The sequence below is a fragment of the Epinephelus lanceolatus genome, chromosome 16 (assembly GCF_041903045.1).
Source record: "Epinephelus lanceolatus isolate andai-2023 chromosome 16, ASM4190304v1, whole genome shotgun sequence".
Taxonomy (NCBI): Eukaryota; Metazoa; Chordata; class Actinopteri; order Perciformes; family Serranidae; genus Epinephelus; species Epinephelus lanceolatus.
Window position 1 is genome coordinate 29,215,137 of NC_135749.1, and position 14,440 is coordinate 29,229,576.

The 14,440-nt window shown below is 39.5% G+C and overlaps 1 protein-coding gene across 2 annotated transcripts; it reads right to left on the bottom strand.

Annotated features, from left to right (window-relative positions):
* Window positions 1-110: 110 nt before the first annotated feature.
* On the bottom strand, window positions 111-13,116 carry LOC117263001 (putative C-mannosyltransferase DPY19L4). 2 transcript variants are annotated; one of them, XM_033636126.2, is made up of 19 exons: window positions 12,750-13,116; window positions 12,427-12,603; window positions 10,479-10,603; window positions 10,296-10,386; window positions 10,017-10,138; window positions 8,494-8,639; window positions 8,064-8,187; window positions 7,827-7,961; window positions 6,215-6,346; window positions 5,877-5,978; window positions 5,698-5,771; window positions 4,806-4,964; window positions 4,537-4,656; window positions 4,298-4,418; window positions 4,057-4,113; window positions 3,879-3,961; window positions 3,664-3,796; window positions 2,617-2,775; window positions 111-1,303 (listed from the first exon to the last, which is right to left on the bottom strand). In XM_033636126.2, exons 1-19 carry the CDS (start codon window positions 12,838-12,840, stop codon window positions 1,139-1,141), a joined length of 2,316 nt encoding a protein of 771 aa, XP_033492017.1. In that variant the 5' UTR covers window positions 12,841-13,116; the 3' UTR covers window positions 111-1,138. The 2 variants fall into 2 exon arrangements, with proteins under 2 accessions (XP_033492017.1, XP_033492018.1); XM_033636127.2 differs by having other exon boundaries at window positions 10,479-10,600; window positions 12,750-12,974.
* Window positions 13,117-14,440: the final 1,324 nt, after the last annotated feature.

Below are 14,440 nucleotides of genomic sequence, written 5' to 3' on the forward strand. Positions count from 1 at the left end.
CTGTCTTTTTCTTTATCTTATTCCCTCCCCTTAGCACGAAAACATGACATTAAAATGGCATTTAAAGCATAATAAGCATGTTAAAAATTCTCAACACAAAATGGCAAACACACTGTATACACGCCTTTATTTTACATAATTCAATAAAACCTAACATTCACTACATGGCCTTTTGCAGAGGAGCAGTTATTGGTGAGAATTGCATGATAGCACCAGAAGGAATTTACCACCAAATACTTGACGTAAGAACCAGAGGATGGGGACCTGTCAGTCTCGGATACAGCTGAGGGTGTGATCCATAAGAGATGTCAGTCAATTCAAACATCTCAAAATAAGGCCTCCAGATGAAGAGAATGGTAAACACAAAGCTACAGAGGTGAGCAGCTTCACATCCAGCCTGCACTACCATTATAGGCTGAGACAAAGTCCACAGATGTTGTTTATATTGTCCTAGGCTGTTCAGTTGATATTTGGATATAAAACAGAGTGACTCTGAAACAAAAAATGAAATGGGAAAGGCAGAGCACATGTGACACTTTAATACTAGCCTGTCTACAAATATTCATTCATGGTGTTTAAAGCAACTCTACATTTCATGTCTGGTATCACAGGCTCTTTATCTTCCGGTGCTGCAGGTGTGCTCATGAGCTTCAAATATATTCAACGACTAATGAAAGACCCAGAGAATCATATTTACTAACTCTTAACTGAGGTGGGTGTCCTTTTTAACAGCAGAGATTATACACCATTGCCTTTTGCAGAGCCCCCAAAAAATGTCAGAGCAGCTGCTCTCTGTGTCTGTGCCAAGTGAGCACATGGAGTTCACATATCAACCTCTCCCTTCATTAAATACATCAAAATAACATTAACACATGGCTTATAAAACAACAGTACAGTGATTATTATGGCATATTTCAACCTAAACAGGGCCATTTTATGTTGATTATAAGTAAACAGGCCAAAAGCAGTACAATGTGCTCAGCTGATCCCAGTTGAATTTTCAGCTTTACCATCTACACCATGATGTGGAAGGTACCAGTGATTAGACTTCTTTTCAGAATCTTCTGTGTAACATTGTGGATATGATGTGAAACACTGGAGAAGGGCAGAGCCAGGCTCAGTGTGGCTGGAGTTGCTGTCAGTACTGAAAGGATATGACAGAGTTCACTTTGTACACATGAAATGAGCGGTTCCAAAAAACTCGAGTGAAGTAGTTTGTGTAGGGTGAGTAGTTCATCTTTATCTCCTGGCAGAATCTTCCATGCTTGGAGAAAGAGTAAATCTCTCCTTTGTCATAAACAACCTGAATGAGACAAGAGGATATGGGATGAACAGCCAAAAACTACTTTCTCACATAATCCCCCTAAAAGCACACAAGATCACAATTTGGTTATTGTATGGATTAAACAAATGAGATACAACATGTTGATAGTGAGCTTTAGAGGTGCTGATTTTGTTAACGTTTAATAGGGCAAGGCTAGCCATTCTCCTTAATTCCAGTCTTAATGCTAAGCCCAGCTGACTGGCTGCCAGTGGTATTTGTCATAAAGAAATTAGATTTGATATCAATTCTCTCATCTAACTATCAGCACAAAAGTAAATATACCTGAATACCATGCCTATTCAGTGTCTACTGGCAGATATTATGCAAGTGCTCTAAGTTGTGCAAGCTCCCATGGTATTTATTTCACTGCTCTCCATTGATGGGCTACACAGTATTCTATAAACACTTGGTCTGATTGAAAAACATCCAAAACGACTTTGATGAACTTAAAATCTTGATTTACACCTCACAGCAGCCATCTACACAATTTAAAACACTCATTATTGGACATGCAGATGGAAATCTGCAGTTTGAGGTAAAACAATAAGTATAAGAAAAGAACTTCACCCGCAAAATGACCATTTGTATATCAATTACTCACCCCATTTTACATTGAATGAACGGAGAAAGCTTTGTATTTCTTGCATGCCTCCAGTGAATTAAGAATCCAAAAAAGGCAACCATTCTTCATGAACTTAAATCAGTGGGACCACATTTAACAGCTAAAGCTTAACTATATAAAGACATCAATTTACACACTCTCACTCAACTCATGTAGTATAACCCAATCTCGTTTATCCAGTGGTATGCTCAATACTTCCCAAACACATGCATTTTTGGTAAAACCTTAATATTTAAAACACCTCCACCTAAGGGTGGCATGCCCTGAGTGTGCCTGAGCACACGCATGCATATGACCTCCGCTTGAGCAGCAATCAAATGTATGCATGTGGCCTGGCATGCTACTTGGCCCTGCATGAGACTGTCTGTACTGACGTGTTTTCAATCATAATGTTTTAGTGAAAATACATATTTTTGGGAAGTACTGAGCATACAACTAGATAAATGAGACTTGGATTCTACTGCAGGAGTTGAGTGAGGATGTTTTGCTGTTGTCTGATGTGGTCCCCGTTTACTTCAGTTTATGAAGATTGTTAACCTTTTTTGGATTCTACGTTCACAGTGGAGGCATGCGAGAAAAATAAAGTTTTCTTCATGAATTCAAGGTAATGCGTAGTGAGTAACTGATATACAAATAGTCACTTTTCCCCTGAAGTACTCTTTTAACTTACATGTCCATTGGAGATGTCGAGCAGATCTTTGATCCTGCAGCCTTTATTAAGACTAAGCTCGTTACAAATCGACTCCTCAATGATCACATAGTTAGTCTTCTGAGAGGTCAGTATCTTGTAGATGTCCTCTGCAGATCTCATTGCATACACCTGGTAAGTCTGCAAGGTGAAGAAAAAAGAAAACTGTGTTTGCTATTTCAACTAATCTGCGATAAGGAAAATCTGAATCAGTTGGACGGATAAAATATATATTTTGTCTGGAAGAAAGAATTGGGATGTGCTGCACTGGGTCAAGACACTAAGTGTAGGTAAATTGTAAAACATCAGGTACTCTTCATGGATAGGGCAAATAGTCACATAGGAATAACAAGCAATAACTCTCCCAGCTTACTCAGTGTTAAAGTCCATTGTCTGGGCTGTCGGTCTAAAAAGGTATTCGATGCACTTTGATGCAGTTGCAGTTGATTATAATTAAAAATCTTTTATTCACTTAGGATACATCAACATGCTTTGACTTGTGAATAAAGGATTTTAATTATAATCAAAGTGCCTCAGATTCCTTTTTAGACTGCCAGCCACCACCATAGACCTCTACACTGAGTAAATTGGGACAGTCGTTGCTTTTTATTCCTATATATGTCGTCTATATTGTGTTTTTGGGGCATTTCTTTGCCTTTATGGGTAGTATATTGGTGAAAGAAAATGAGCGGAGAGAGATATAGAACATGCAACTAAAGTCCCAGGCTGTAACTGAACGTTGCAGGTCATGGTTGGTGCATTAGACCCCTGGGCCATCATGAATGCCCCATTTTGTCATTTTTAAGGCCCATTACAGCATAAATTACATATTACTGTAATACATTTTGAGAGGGCATTTAATGGATTTAATCTTTTTCAAGATTGGCCTCTTTACCTCTTTATTACCCAAGGACTTGAGCTAGCTAGCTTTTTTACTTGGGCTTGTGTTCTGGTCTTAGTCGGTTTTTTTTGTTTTTTTGTTTTTTTTCCAGTACCAGGAGTCCTATTTTTTCCTTTCTCATCACTCACATCTTCAGTCCTCCTCAGCAGGTTAATGTCTGAGTAAAGCGGTAAACTGGTTACAGCTGAACCTGAACACAACTTCACCGTTCCCAAAAGCTGAGGGCTGCCTGCAAAGACAGCCGCCACCGGAGCCTGTGACCTGAAACACAAGAAGAAGATGTTAGATGCCATAATAAAGACTTCATAGATATCTCTGACAATACAGAGATCTGATGACTCACTTGATCCAGCTGATAAGCTCCACTGTATCTGGATCGTAAAACTCCTGCAGATCAGACAACTCTGCTAAGACACGAGGGCAGTACTGCAGGACAGAAGAGAGCACCATAGGAAGATATTATGTGTTTTTTTAATGTCCAATATGAAGAGCTTTAAAAGATAAAGAGCTGAAAATCTTACCTCTCTCCACAAACTGAAACCGATGATAGTGGGAACCGCTGTGCTCAGGATCAGAGACTGGAGAGCAAAAAGCAACAATTAACACTTTAACAGAAAACATCCGTATATTTCACGTAATTTCCCCTTGTTTTTGGAACAACAATTTTTGAAATCAGGCCAGTATTGAGCAAGAGCGCTGCAGCCAGCAGCTGCAAAACAGGCTGCAATGTAACATTAAAAGTGAACATCAGGGGCCACTCACCAGTACTACAGGGTGGATGGACTTCAGTTTGAGCCACTTAAACACAGTCATCCAGAGGTCAGGAGAACACACACCAAACGCTGTAAACATGCAGACGTACGGGGTCCATAAATATTTCATCCTGCATGAAAAAGAAGTGATGTCAAGTTGAGCCATAACTGAACAACTCAGCAATGGTTCATGTAGAAATATATCAAAAATTCGAATTCTAAAATATACTTTTATGCTGCTGAACGCACCCATCAAATAGCAGAGCCAGGCCTCCAAAAAGCAATGTGTGGAAAACATGATAAATGACCTCTGGCTGCTCTCCTATTCTTCCATCTTCAAGTCTGAGGTTGGTTTTCATTGGCTGGCCACTGTATACAAGTAAAAATGCTCTCGTCATTAAGTGGAACCACAATAAATGTTGACTAGAGTCTCAAACAGAAGCCCTTAAAAGCAAAATTTCAAGCTGAGATCACCAGCTCTGTCATATAATCCACTGTGCGCTGCACAAGTGTCTCACCTGAGTCTTCTGTAAATGGTCTGTAGGGTGGACACCAAGCAGACAATGAGAACCAGGAAGTAAAAGGGAAGGACTGAGGCCTGCGTCAGTCGCAGAAATAAGTCCTGACCAGGTGTCTGAAAATTCTCTTGGCACTGGAGGAAGTTGGTGATGAAGTCACTGACGTAGAAGGAAAGAAAAAACTGAAATTAGATTACATTAGATTAGATTATACTGATAGAAAATAGCATACTAACAAATGTGGATACTGTTCAAAACCTTTTAAAGGTTCAGTGTGTTGGATTTAGGGGGATATATTGGTAGAAATGGAATACTTTATAGTAAGTATGTTTTCGTTTCCTTAGAATAATCCCTTTATATCTACATGGGGAGCAGGTCCTCCTCTACAGAGATAGCCATGTCGCACCACCATGTTTATAAAGGTCCCCAAAGTTTGCAATCCCTCTGCGACAAGGGCATGAGGAATACACTTTATTTTTAATGTGGAACTGCTTCATTCAATGTTTTTAGTGATTTAAATCACCACGTCCGTTTGTTTTAGAGAGAAGGAGACTTCTGCAGATAATTTGGCTCACGATAAAACCTCCTGAACGTCTGGATCAGAAAAATGGTGAGTACACATTTGCAGTTCCTGGGCTAGGAGCCTGTCTCTGACATGCCAAACAGCAGGGGAGAAACACCAATTTGTAACATGACGCTGCTTTATTTAGTGATTTATTGGTTTGAATCGCCGGGTCTGTTTGTTTTGGAGAAGAGAAGACCTCTGCGAGTAATTCAGCTCATGGTAAAAACCTCCTTTGCAATGAACACTAAAGGACTTCTAACCGTTACATGCCACTAAACTCCCCTAAATCTTACACAATGAACCTTAAATGCAACAGCTGTGACTCACGTTGTTGTGTTAAGCCCAAATTTGACCTCAAGGAATTTTAAAATGAAGTCACTCTCACTTACAGGTATAAGTTTCTGTAAATGAAAACAGTGATGGTTAACCAACAATTAAATAACCACTAAGGAATGCTCTTGACTTGAAGTGGCTAAATGGAGACAGCCAGTCCTTGTAGTTTTTACCTTGACCAGATAACTGAAGGTGATCCCTGTGGTAAAAACTAGATGGAAATGGAGGAAGAGCTTCATCACTCTTGCCACAAGAGGTCCCATCTTCATCTTTTGCTGCAACAGAAATGCAGAACACCACAGTTAGATGGTGTTACACTACATTCAAACACTGAAGGGTATCAGTTTTTAAATGATAAATCAGTTATCAGAAGTCACCAATTATCATCTGTTAAACAATGTTTTAAATAATTGTATCAGCACTAAAGCTCGGCCATCTGGGTTTCAATGTAAACTGAAATGGTGATATGTAATTTGATGAAGCTCTGATGTGAGAGAGCAGCTAACTCTACCTGGAAGTACCTCGCGAGCACTGAGCCAATCAGGAGGCTGAGCAGAGGCGAGCTGAGCAGGGTCGAGTTCTGAAACTGGAACAAGTAGGCCAGGAACAAAGAGCTGAGGTACACCTTGTGAATGTCAGCCATCTGAACATCCCAAATGGAGGGATAATGGGGAGAGCAAGAGACAACAAGAGATAGAAGAGAAAGAAAAAAATGAATGTCTTTGAGGATGATTGTGTGCACAACGCAGGATGTAAACATACCAAACAAACAGGTATTTTCACCAGTTAAATTTTGGGAAAGCATTTGTTCATGAAGAACATGCAATCCAAGCCCATTATATCTGAAAAGAAAACAACTGTACTTTGCTCTTTTTACAAAGTTTATGCTAATGAATAACTGGCAGAGAGATTAATTTTAATTCATGTTTGAGTGTCATAAAGGCAATGATCAAAAGCCAAAACAAGAATTTCCTCAGTCAACAAAACGTGTTTCTCTTAACTACTTCAAGCCCAAAACAGTGCAGCTTTTTCAGTAAACCATAAAAGTACAACAGCCGATTTCAGTCATTATTTCAGTGGTTAAAGGAACAGTTCCACATTTTGGGAAATACTTTTATTTGCTTTCTTGTCGTAAGTCAGATAGGACAATCAATACCACTCTAATGTCTGTCAGTTAAATATGAAGCTATAGGCTGTTGCCAGTTACCTTAGCTTAGCATAAGTCTGTAAACAGGAAAACAGCTAGCCTGGCTCTGTCTTAAGGTAATAAAATCTGCCTGCCAACAGCAGATTTTTGTGGTGGACCCCAGGAAGATTAGCAACCGCTGAGGTGGAAGCTAATGGGGATCCAAATAAATAAACAAATAAAAACAGCTCAAAGTACCCTGACAAGGTGAATGAGGGCTGTCAGTAAGCATCGATCACCTGTTGATATGAGTCTGCCGCCGCTCACTGGCGAAGCTCATTGGTGAGACAAATCACACTGATTGGCAGTTCAGCTCAGTGCACAATAGGGTTGCAACGGTATGACATTTTCACAGTACAATAACCATCTCAGAAAATATCGCGGTTTCACAGTATTATATTGTTATTATTATTACCACTCAGAATGACCCTTAAAAGGAATGAAAACAGAAGGGAATTTTTTTTAGCCATTGAGCTCTTTACCAGAAACTGTAATCGTTTGTGTTATTGTTTGCTAGCGCACAGTAAATATCCTTTATTCTTTTAACATCAGGTTGTGTTGTCAATGTGATAATCAGCATCCTGAATCCATTCTGTCGATTTTCTAGTTTCCCTTTTTGAATGACGAATACAGACTACCACTACCTGCTGGTATGGAGAGTTATTATCTCTCCGCAGGCATAAAATGTATTTGCTAGTTGGCAGTGTGTTCAAGTGCAACTTTTTGGCTGAGACACAAACGATGTAAGATGACACAATAGTCAGCCTTCGTCGCCACTAGGTCTTTCATGTTGGTTGGCTGTGTCTGGGCCTTAAAGCTCACTAATTAACATGCTACATCTTGTATGTTTATTTGCAAAACAGCCACAGTGTAAAAATGACAAATTGTTGTTTTATGTGTGGGAATATTTCTTACTCAGGTGCCGTGAATTTCTTACCTTACGTGGTGGCACCAGGTCAAAGGAGTCAAGCAAGAAAAGACAGAGGCCCTGGATGAAGAGCACGTAGTGGCTGTTTTCCCAGACCAGGAGGAATGTGAAGGTGGTGGCACTCATGGTGAGATAGCAAAACATCTACAGGGAGATACATTTTTATTCATGTGTGCTTAAATACAGAGTTCCACCTAACTTGGATATAGTACAGGCTTTTTTTTAATGGTTTCATGAGAGGCTCACCTCAGTGGCAGAGCTGATGTTATTACTCAGGAATCCAGTCAAAGCTGCAACCTGGCAAGAGAAGTAAGGCAGAGCCCAGTTGTCCCGCAGAGGAATGGCAAAGTCCACTTTGGTTGTATCTGGTCTGAGGAAGAAATGTCCCAAAGAAGAGTTGTAGAGTGAACAAGTCACCATAAACCAGAAAGAAAATGAGTGAACATGGGATTTTTATTTGTCTAAACAGCAGCTTTTTTAGTGTCCTATTTTTCAAGTTTGTTTAAAGGCATTTGTTATCAAAATGTAGGAGCAACAGGGAGAAAAATTAAGAAAAATAAGATGCTTGATAAAGGGAGCTAAGCTGATCTGACTTTGACGGGAGGAAGAAACATGAGGCATTCAAAGAAATCTCACACTGAATTATGGGGAACAGGCCGGCAAATTTTCCTCTCACCTGTTGATCACATACCAGGCCACAGCCAACATGCCAGCAACCCAGGTGCCGCTCATCACCCAACTACATACAAACAGAGCTGTGACGTAGATCGCCTGGAGGCCAAAAACTGCTCCAACATAGAAGTAGATCGGCTCCACAAAATCCTGAAGGCAGACATAGAAACATCAAGGTTTTATAACAAGCAAGGCAAAAATGAAATGAGCAAAAACTCTACACACTGTTTGCTTTAAATGGCTGTATACTAAAAAAGTCAACGCCAGAACTCCAATGCCCCAAAACAAAGTGCTAAAAAGAAGCCTTGTGATAACTGACATAATTTAAATTATACAAGTGATGCCATACAAAAGTTTGACTCCTCTCCACTCTTTCTGGCTCAATGCAGTGATTCATTTATTGTGTTATGAGGTGAAAAGCCCTCTACACTGATAGCAGATGAGACTCTTAACTACATGAAGAGTGATATTTTTTTTGTATTTGCATTCATTCTTGGCTTTCACTGTGAGATTTGCTATCTTGAGGGTTCCCTTCCTTTACTTGTCCTCACTTGTGAACGGAACCTTTTGCATGGTCAGTGTACAGAGGGATTACCCCTCCTCCCACTGCCAACTCTTTATTCCAAAACAACAGGACATACATTTTTAGATAACTATTTAATTGTCCACATCAATGGAGTAGATGAAAGTGTTAATGTGTTATACATTCCTATGACTTAAAGCTATAGTGCGTAACTTCTACAGGTCCGTAAATGTCCGTTTCACCCAAGCCACTACTAGAGGAGATGACACAATGCTGATTAAGTCGATCAGCTCCTCTAACATCTCGCGGTATTTTTCAATATATATCATTTTTAGTATGCGTGTTGACCAGCGACATTCCCGCGCTGGCACACAGGAAATGCATCCTCACAACAAGAAGGGAGGGGGAGGAAGAGCGGAGAGTGTCATTACAAGAGGTAGAGCGCAGGTAGAAAGAGAAAGCAACATGGCGGAGAAGCGGCCAAGACACGGTTCAGAAGTGGATCCTACCACAAAGGCAAGTGTTACTCTGTGTACGGTGTGTGGTGACTGGCGAGTGCTACTCTGTGTACACGGTGTGTGGCGAGTGTTACTCTGTGTACATGGAAGTGCTGCCGGCTTATTAGTTGTAATAACGCGTTATCCACTGGGAGGCGACAGAAATTACACACTATAGCTTTAACAGAATCACCTCAAGTGACCCAAACAGTTCATCAAAATGGGTTCTAGCACAGTTCTTAAACTACTTTTTACAAAACTTTAACCTACCTGTTATTTTTTATAAGTATAATCATGAAATATATACTACATAGGTATTATTGTAGCTGAACTTGTGCTGAACACACAAAAAAGTCATGTGACTTGGAAAGTACTTACATTTTCCATCACATATTACAATTTGATAAAAAAAAAAAAAAGAAAGACATAAATGTATTGTAGCATGGACAAAACTGACATGCTTGTACTTAATGCACTTTATTTGACAAACAGACAAAAACAACCTACCTGGCTGCCCATAAGTCTGTATATAAGGCTTGTAATGAGCTCTGGATACAGAGAAAAACGCTCCACTGCATTGATGGTCTGACCTGAAACAGTCCTGTTATCTAGCGTCAGCTCATAAAACCCTGGAAAACACAAACCACATAAGCACAGATTTGATTGACAAGGAGAGAGACTGACATTCATAGCCCTTTAATTTAAGTTAGTGTCCATTTTAATGCTGTATTTAGTTAAATACTTAAATTTTCTTTCTTTAAGAAGAAGCAGAAAGTTTTCATGTACCTCTTTCAAAAGATGGTGCAGTCAGCATGTGCTTGTAGTAGTAATAATAGAGCCCGCTGCCTTCTTGGAAGGTGATTTCACGCTCTAGCTCCTGAGACACATGGAGGTGAATTTTAGGATAAATATGTTCATGGCATTAAGTGAAGTGGAAATCTGATAGAAGCAGACCCATGTAAAGCGTACCTGTCTACTTGAAAACCAGAACTTTCTGTCATGATATGCAGACAGATAAGCAGCATAAAGCATGCCGCAGGCAACTGCTGCCAGACATCCAAAGAACACCCTCACCATGCGCTGCAAAAAACCTGCTGAGGAGCAGAAATATAATATCACATCACATATCACAACAATACGTCTAAGTAAGTTGGACCCATTTTCTCTGCCTTTAAAGGCCCGCAGGTGGTTTCACTCTGTAACTATCCTGCTAAACCATAATCAAGGGTTTATAGAGTCACTGGAGACACTAGTCTCTTTCCCCTTTCTAAGAAGGAATCTGTATTAATGATTTTAACTGCTTATACAGGGCTGGACTCTACAGATAAACAAGACACTACTATAAACAAAGAAACATCTGTTGTGATGTTGATACATATGCATAGATATGGAAAAACTGCATCTCAAAATGTTTAGCTGTTCATCACAAATCATTTAGGTGAATTCTGATGTAGTATAATTTCTGGTGGCACGGTGGTGCATTGGTTAGCATTGTCACCTCACAGCAAGAGAATTCCTGGTTTGAATCTGGGGTGGGGGTGGGGGGTTCAAACCCACGAGTGGGGGAGCCACTCTGTGCGGAGTTTGCGTGTTCTCCTTGTGTCAGCGTGAGTTTTCTCTGGGTACTCCGGCTTCCTCCCACAGTCCAAGGACATACAGGTTAGGTTAACTGGTAAATTGCCCATAGGTGTGAGTGTGAGTAGCTGGCTGTCTCTATGTGTCAGCCCTATGATAATCTGGCGACCTGTCCAGGGTGTACCCCACCTCTCGCCCAATGTCAGCTTGGAAAGGCTCCAGCCCCCCCGCGAACCCCAGCAGAATAAGAGGTTACAGCAAATGAATGAATTTTCTTTTCTTAAAGCTTCTTAAAGCTGCATCTTAAAGACAACAAAGCTGGACAAATAAATAATAGACAGGACTATGTAGAGAGATGTAGGTGCATAAATAAATAGCAATATAAATAAAAGCACCAATGACCAACAACATTAAAATTAAACAAAATAAATAGTGCAAATACATGAATATTAAATTTTGATTCTGTGGTTATTCGACAGCTGTCTCAAGTGCCACAACCCTACAAAAAGATCACCAGATCATCAGTCAAGGAGTAGGAGTAACAGAGGACTGACACTGATATTGCTTTATAAAATTGGCATCAAGCAGTGCTGAAAGTATAAAAACATATCTGCAATGTTGGGAAGTAATGAACTACATGTAATTAAACTAGTAATATAAATACATTTTGTAGCTTGCTGGTAGTTCAACTCAATTTGTATACTGATTCAAGTGGTAACCTTTATGCCAGTTTTTGTGTAGTTAACGTCTTAAAATACAAACAGTTTTGCTCCATAAAAGAAAACAGATGATTTTTTAATTTTTATTTTACCATTGCCTCTATGTAATTGAACCCCCTTTGACCACAATTAGTCAGAACTATTGATTGTTGCTATTTATTAACAAATGTCCAGAGAAACTGTTGCATGCTATTTTTCAAGATTACCTGAGTAATCCTAGTGCAAAACCCCGACATAGACTCTACTTTCTTGAACGCAGGTGTCTGACCTTTGGAAACTGTATAAAAAACTAAAGCTGACATTGCTTACAATTATGACCTGTGATCAAGTGGACACCACTTGCAAAACACTCTATAAAGTGTGCATTTTTTGCTGGCATGTGACTTTTGTATTCTACTTTTTTAATAATTCCATATCATGTGTATATTGTCAATTTGATCACTTTTTTACGAAGCAGTTTGAACTACTTTTTCTGACTAGCTTTAATTAACCAAACCAGATTTCTCCTAAAGATAGCTTGTCTATAGTTAAACTTCTTCCAATGAGAAGTCTTGCAAAGCTAGGCTTTCAAAGTAGCTTCCCCAACACTGCACAACACTATATAATTTAGGACATAAACTTACATGTAGAGGAACTCTTGGATCTTTTGACAGATGACTCTGGTCTGTTTGATTCTTCCTCTTTATGTTGAGCATCCTCTTCTTTAACCTCACCCTCAACTTTCTGCTGCATCTCATATCCATCTCCACCCATGGACACACAGCCCTCATCCTCCCCTGTGTTCACCGGTTCATTAGTATCTGGTCAGGTGAAAAAGACAGACTTGTCTGATATGATGGCAATCTTCACCATGTCAGACGTGACGTTTGTGTTTAGTTACTAGATGTTTTTGCACAGGAAGCTAACTGGTGTTCTGTTAGCAAACTGCTAGGTTAGCTAGACTTACGTGTGGTCTTCAACTCAGCCTCATTCGGGCACTCGTCCTCTTCTTTATCTTCCTCCACAGTGTCTGTTTTTCGACATCTTAACTCGGTCATGACGAGATGAATTTAATCCTAGAGCAATTGTCTAATGTGTTGAGGCAGCAGCATGCTAGCTAACGAGCTGTTAGCTAACCCAAGAGCCCTTAAATTAATGTTTCGCTTTTGCGAAGGCAGGTGGCAGCTAGTATTAGTTACAAGTTACCTTTTGTCTAGATTAACTGTTCTTGTATGAAGTTACAAACCAGCAGCTTGACAGTTGCAGTGTTTGTGGTGTACACTGTGTGGAGGACTGTACCTTCACTGCTGCTGCTGGGCTGATAGGCTGATACCGGGGACATAGCGGAAGTTGAGGTTGACGACAGAAAGCAGAGAAGAAGAAGAAGAAGCGTGAGCAAATTCCGTTGCAAAAAGAAAAAAACAACACGAAACAAACACACACACACACACACACACACACACACACACACACATTTATACACACGTATATATAATTACTTATAATTAACAGTAATAATTAGTAATAAATTAATATAAACTAATATACTTATTTTTGGTTTTAATTCGTTAGTTGCAGCCTTAAATATTCGTATAGATCATCTTTGGACGTGGGGGCAAGCAATTTGAAGATGTCACCTTTTTTTAATTACTTGATTTATCAGGAAAAAAATGACTGTTATAATATTAATCATGATAACTGTTTAATAATGATCATATTTGTTAGCATTCCTGGTGTAGTGTGTTTTTGCCTGTTTGTTTTTTTTTTGGTAGATATTTAATCTGAACAAGAACTACAGTACAGTCCTAATTGGATCAAGTACACAACTGAAGCCAGGTTGTTTCAACTTAACAGCTACATGGGGGTGTGCAGACAGCCCTGCTGCAACTATATCCCAAATAGGCCCTTCATAAAAATGTAGGATTACTTTTTAAAAGCAAGTTAAAAAGAACAAGAACTACTACCTCAAAGTTGAATGCCTCTGCAAACCAAATGAGTTGCAGTTTACATCCATGTCTGTCCAGACTCATATGTAGCCATGGGAAACGACAATGCTTCAAATATGGCCGTTGCTGCATTGAAACAACATATTCTTAAACTTGGAATCTTCACACACTTCCCCCTGCAGCACAGAAGATTGATACAATCCCCACAGTTTTAAAGTGGACACCTAAGATTAGTGTCACCAATTCAGTATCTGACCAAATGTGGCCCCTGCTGTTCCTGAGATATAATGTTGAGTATTGCCCAGAAAGTTGTTTTTACAAAACATTATCATGTCAGTGATGTTGACCTTTGACCTTTTGGATCTAAAATGTCCTGACATCACCATTTCATCTTATTAGACATTTGTGTGAAATTTTGAAATTAGCTATGGATTCTTTTTGGCCAATTATGGCCAATTTTTGTTTGTGGTCGAAGTGACCTTTGACAACCAAAATCAAATCAGTTAATTGTTCAGTCCAAGTGGACGCCTGTGCCAAATTTTAATAAATTCCATCAAGGCATCATTGAGACATATTTACGAAAAAAGGGATGTCGTTTTCTAAAAATACTTTGACAGCCCTCTGAGACAAATGTGTGGTTTTTGGAAGCATAAATACAACTGACTTGACTTACAATTTCAACAGAATGAAAATTTCAGACAAGAATAAAGAC

What these genes read in the sequence shown, in the direction of transcription:
- LOC117263001 (XM_033636126.2), bottom strand. Translation starts at nt 12,840, where the DNA reads ATGACCGAGTTAAGATGTCGAAAAACAGACACTGTGGAGGAAGATAAA. An exon ending in GAGCTTATCAGCTGGATCAA is followed by an intron (nt 3,797 to 3,878) that starts GTGAGTCATCAG and finishes CTTGTGTTTCAG; the next exon opens with GTCACAGGCTCCGGTGGCGG. An exon ending in TGCTGAGGAGGACTGAAGAT is followed by an intron (nt 2,776 to 3,663) that starts GTGAGTGATGAG and finishes TTCACCTTGCAG; the next exon opens with ACTTACCAGGTGTATGCAAT.